The 5,984-nt window shown below is 35.6% G+C and overlaps 1 protein-coding gene across 2 annotated transcripts in view; it reads left to right on the top strand.

The window, feature by feature from the left end:
• Positions 1 to 5,984, top strand: part of PIEZO2 (piezo type mechanosensitive ion channel component 2) — a 514,198-nt gene that overhangs the window by 296,676 nt on the left and 211,538 nt on the right. For both annotated transcript variants that reach the window (XM_027766530.1, XM_027766529.1), the window contains exon 5: positions 2,309 to 2,471. In XM_027766530.1, coding sequence (XP_027622331.1) covers positions 2,309 to 2,471 — 163 coding nt within the window. The remainder of the gene's footprint in view (positions 1 to 2,308; positions 2,472 to 5,984) is intronic.

Below are 5,984 nucleotides of genomic sequence, written 5' to 3'. Positions count from 1 at the left end.
TTCTTATGGATGGGTATATATATATATATATATATATATAACATAGTAGTAAAGAGCATACTTTTGGATGCAATGGAATATAACTCTATTTTCTCTGTGTGCCTTTCAAGAAGTTAGTTTGGCTTTTGACCCCTTAGTTTTTCATATGTTAAAAAAAAGCTAGTAATGCCTAGCTAGCAGACCATCAGATAATTCTTTTATCACTGGATTCCAACATAGTTGAACATGGTTCAAATCCCAGACGCAGCGGTTTAAAACTCACACCAGGAGTGTGTGCGTGTGCCCACAATCCCGAGAGGAGAATGGAGGAGAACGAATTTGAGGCATGACTATCCCTCCTAGGGGGTGATTTCTCGCTTTCTGTCCCTCTGTCTCTCTCTGTCTCTCTGGAGACCACACACGCCCTGTAACAAAATCTTTAAAAAAAAGGAGAAAAAAAGATGGTAAGTGCAAAGCTCTTAACATAAAGTAAGTGCTTGGTAGGTAGTAGATATTACCAATAATTTTTATTTGCCAAAATGTTAACAGTGGTTATTTCCAGATATCAGAAGACTTGCTATTTATTATTTTTAAATGTTTTTGCCAAAATATATAATATATACAATATAATGAAAATAGGTGTATAATCACATGAAATGTGTGTATATTTGTATCTTTATATGATATATAACCCTATTATTTTCTTCAGTCCTAATTAAGTTATATCTCTCATAAATGTTCCTTCTTAGACTTAACCCTTCTTTGAAGTTCTGCTTCTATTCTTCCACTGACCATTCTTTAATAGAAGTTTCAGTTCTAGCATAGATCCTTGACTCCTCTGCCTGTGTCTTCCCTACTCTAAACTCATTTCACAAACCCAAACCTGTGTCATTTTTCTTCACATCTCTTAGTCATTTCATTAGCTTTTTTTTTGCATGTTTATTCCTTCCTATATGGTGAGCAGAGAAATGGCCAGGAATCACTGTCCGCGTGGCTTTCTTAATGGCAATAAGTTTTGTGGTTGTGAGCACTACACGTTCATAGGGCACCATGAGCCCAGGCCTCCAGACTACAGTGGATGCTGGGTAATTGTCTGGCACCACTGGGAGGGACTCAGTGGGCCTCCGCGGTGTGCTGAATGGTGTGAGAAGTGTGCCGGTGGCGATTAAACTCCCTTCTCTTACACTTGCAGCAGACTGAGCTGAGCCAGAACACGTTTCAGTTGAAATGATGTGTACTGGCCAGCCATGCTAGCTACTCAATATACTGCTGCCTATTCCCATATTCCCTATCCTTGGACATGTCCCAGAATCCTGGATGGTGTCTGTATTACCTTCCCAGACAGTTCCCTCCTCCTCTTCCTGTGGAAGCCCTTTCCCCTCTCCACCTCACCCGCCGGCTTTGGCTGCCTGCTCTACCAAATGTTTTTCAGGATCTCAGTTATAATAGCAAATGCCGTATTTGTCCAAAAATTGTCTAAATGTCGATGCTGCTGTCCTCAAACTGTAGGCTTAAGTGGAAATATGTGTTTCATACTTCGCAAAGGACTTTTATGTATATTATTTCATATATATGCATATTCATCTTTTTTTTCCCTAAAATGATGACTTAGATCTCATTTCACTCCAATGACATAAGGCAAAAGTATTATCTCTGAGCACAGAGGAAGAACAGAAGACTGAGGGAAGTCCTCTAGTGCACTGCAGCTACCAAGTGTCACACTTAACACTAGAACCCCAGTCTTCTCATTCTCAGTTCACTATTACTTCTCTAAGATGAAAAGAAGAAACATACTACTGGGTCATTGGAAAAGTCATGATGTATTTTTGCGTAGAAAAACATAGACTACGTCATCACTCTTCCAACGACCCAACAAATCTACCTTTCTTGGAACAGTGTGGAACACAAAATCCACTTTTATTCTGGGTTTAAGGATTGTTTATGCTTTTCTCTAAAATAAAATATCTTCTAGCTGTCAGTATCTGTCTAGTTTTTAACTGCTTTAGCCAGATTGCAAACAACTGCATTCATATTAGACTTGTGGTTTATTTAACAATATAATTTTCTAACTGGTTTTAAGAATGTAAGTTAATTTACAATTTTTATAACATTTCTGAAATCCTACAGAAAGGCTGGAATCATCCTGAATCTTCATAGAGTTTGTAAGACTCTGAGGCCAATGAAAGGCATTATGGTGCCTTGTAGGCAGAAACTAAAGGTCTATTATATTAAATCATTAAGAAAACTGAAACATACTACAAGCTGGCTTGATCACAGAACTTTAAGAATAACTAAATTTCCTCTCCCCTCCCCCTTTTCTCCTCCATAGCTTAAAGGGAGCTGATGCTGGCAATGGGATCCGAGTGTTTGTGCCTGATATCGGGATGTTCATCGCTAGTCTGACCATCTGGCTTGTCTGTAGAAACATTGTTCAGAAACCAGTTACAGAAGAAGCTGCACAATATAATCTGGAGTTTGAAAATGAAGAATTGGTAAATCTCACTACATGTTTCTCCCTTCTTTGATTTCCGAGGACCTTGCCCCTTAGTGGAATGTAGAACTATAATACCGTAGTCGTAGCTAAATATGCCGATCACTTTATGATTTATAGTGCTTGACAGCGAAGTGAACAGCCCCTTTCCACAGCAACCAAGTGCAGTCCCAATGGGCAGACACTCCCATCTACACCTTAGATATGAGGAGAATGTTCAGGCGACCTGCGTGCTTGCCCTTCAAGAGATACGTTTTGGCTAGGGCTTGAACCACTGTTCTTTTAACTCTCCCAAAATGATATCTGATATCATCTAGGATGGCTAGCTTTGTAAAGTTATATGCAGTACAAAGGGATATTCAAAAAGTTCGTGGGCAGTATCCTACTTTAATTCCATTTTTCCATAAACTTTTTGAAGTACCCTTGATTATGACCCAATTTTTCTGAATATTTCAGTAATTTAAAAATATTCAGAGAAGAAGTACTAGTTGGTAGTTTCAGGAGAAAAAAATAATTTCTCTTTGAAGGGAGGCTTTCCAGTCCATACAGTTTGTCCTTCAGAATGTAATTGTGTTAAATTAGCAAGTGTCAATCAAGTTATTAAAGGACTACAGAGGGATGCTTTCATATATATATATATATGAAAGCATATATTTTGTATATGCATTATATATAGCATATATTTAATATATTGCATATTATATATAAATATATTATGTGTTATATATTTATGTAACATATTAAATATATTATTAGATTTCATATATTATATATAATATATTACACATTAAATATATGTAATTTTTTTTAGGAGAGATCTATATATAACTACAAATATTATACATATTACTATATATTTTATACATATTACTATATATGTTATATATACATAGTAATATATATTTGGAAAAGTGTGAGAATTTAAAAAGGTAAAATAATGAATGAAATGTTTGATTTTTTAGCAAGTAGGAAGCTTTCAAGAGCTACTGTTGTATTGGATGCATATTAGATTTCATTCCAGAGAATATGAGGGAGATCAGATGAATTATGGCACTGTCTCTGGCTTGCTTGACAACCCTCTGATGTTCTAGGAACTGTACTTTGTTATGCAAATTTAGGTGACATCAATTTCAGAAATAATTTAAAGTAATGGAAAGATGAAATTATAAAGGGGACTAGCAGTTAGCATAATGGCTATGTCGCTGGACTCCCATACAGTTAACTGCAATTCGAGTCCCAGACCTGGTGGCTTAAACTCACGCCGAGTGCATGCGTATGCATGCCCAGGATTCAGAGGAGAATGGAGGAGAAGGGATTGCGTGGCCATCCCCTGAGGGATGATTTCTCGCTTTCTGTCTCTCTGTCCCTCTCTGTCATTCTGGCGAGTGCACGTGCCCTATAGCAAAAACCTCTCCAAAAAAATTAAAAAGAAAATTATAAAGAAAATAGTTGCTAAAACAACTTCATCGGGGCATTTGACATGAAACACAACTATCAAATGTTTTCAGTCATAATTTTTGGTGAAAAATTAAGCTCATAAAACTGAAATTAATTGAAATTATTCATATTGAGCATGTAAACCACTAGGATATGAAGGAAAAGTCAAAGTTATAGCAAATGATTTATGTGGTTTACAAATAAGCTGAAATTTCCCTTGTACACTTACTTAAAAACAAAACAGGGACCAGCAGTTGGTGTAATGGGTATATCACTGGACTCCCATGTAGTCGACTGCGGTTAAAGTCCTGGACCAGGAGGCTTAAACTCACACTGGGTGCGTGTGCGTGCGTACTCAAGATCCTGAGAGGAGAATGGAGGAGAAGGGATTGTGGTGTGACCATTCCCCCTGGGGGGTGATTTCTCACTTTCTCTCTGTCTTTATGGCGAGCACACACACCCTATAGCGAAAACCAAAAAAAAAAAAAAAAAAAAAGAGGATATAATTCAATAAACCTATGCAAACCAGAAATTATATTATTGCCTAAAATCCTTATGGGTAAAAGATACACAATCACATTGCCTGTCAATATTCTGCTACTTTTAAGGCAAAGATTAAGCAGTATTAGTGTAAAAAATAATAATAGTGAAGTAGATACTAACTCGATCTTGCATTCAAGTCTACAAGATGTGTGACAGAGTCTAAAAATGGATAAAATTATGAAAGTACTTTTTATTCTTGTCTATTTTATAATTTTAATGAAGGGAATGACAATTTTGAGTATTTTTACATCAGAATTTAATTTTGTAGTATTTATACACTTTTTAAAAATCTTCTATGTAATGTGTGTGCTCATCAAAGAGAGGCAGGGTGTGGGAGAGGAAGAAGCACCCCCTCTTGGGATTTTGGGCACACACGCACATGGACCTGGTGTATTTTCCAAGTTTCTGGGTCTGGGACTTGAATCATGAGGTCAGTTCTGTAGGATATAACTACCTTGCCACCAGCTGACCCAGTATGTATACTTTTGAAAATGATTTTGCTTAAACAATCTTTACCAAAATTTGTCTGAGTTTGGCATGGGTAAATCTATCAACCTATCAACTCAGATTTTTCAAGGCTCAGAATGTTTCATTATTATTATTTATAAAGGCAAGATTTTTTTTTATTATCCTTATACTATAGATAAAGGGTAAATGATAATTATTAAAAATTGTTGCTAATGTGCAGTGGTTTTATGATGTCAAGACAATTGTTCATTCTCTTTATTCTTCTAGAAACTGAAGATAAAAATACTGCCTTACAAGGTTGTGAGTACTATATGAAATATTAGGTCATCATCAGGAAAGCCATGACATATTTTTCTGTTTTTCTATGCAAAAGTGTGTTAGGACTTTCCTGATGACCCAATAGCAATGAAAAACATCTACCATATTGCCTGCAATTTTGGTTAGTTAATAAATTGCCACTTTCACTCCTTATTTTGTTCTTCTCAATTTGAGATGTGGTAGAGCAATTTTAAATTTATATTCCAATTAGAATTACTGAAATTTGAGTTGGAAAGTGTGTTTGGGACCAAGCCTCTCAGTTAAAGAATTCCTCTGTGCTATTAACAACAGATGATCATGAATGGATTACAAGCTTCTTACGAAAGAACTTGTCACCAAGAACAAATGCCTTTTGCCCTAAGACTAGAAAAATCTACATTTATCAACAGAAAGGAATGGGTATTAGGTTATGATTAAGTGTCACACATCTGGTCAAGAAGAGAGCACAGCATAATTATATATATTAATTCTAAAATCATGTTTCCTTTCTGTCTTCATCCAATTTTCAGCAAGTCACCTCGCTCCCATTTGAAACATGTTTAAATATCTAAGCCGTATATATTATTATTCACATTGTTTAAAGATAACAATAAAATGGATAGATGCCCTAAACATTATTTGTGGCTTTAAAAATAATAAATATTATTATGGGGTGGTATTTCTTCTCAGCTAAAATTTTTTTTGGACAAATTAGATGTTAATTTCCTTTTTAAATTTTTTTTCTTTCTTTCTTTTCTTTTCTTTCTTT

Source organism: Tupaia chinensis, unplaced genomic scaffold (genome assembly GCF_000334495.1).
Source record: "Tupaia chinensis unplaced genomic scaffold, TupChi_1.0 Scaffold143584_1, whole genome shotgun sequence".
Classification (NCBI taxonomy): domain Eukaryota; kingdom Metazoa; phylum Chordata; class Mammalia; order Scandentia; family Tupaiidae; genus Tupaia; species Tupaia belangeri.
Note: the sequence above shows the minus strand (reverse complement) of the source record. Positions and strands in the feature narration are given on the sequence as shown.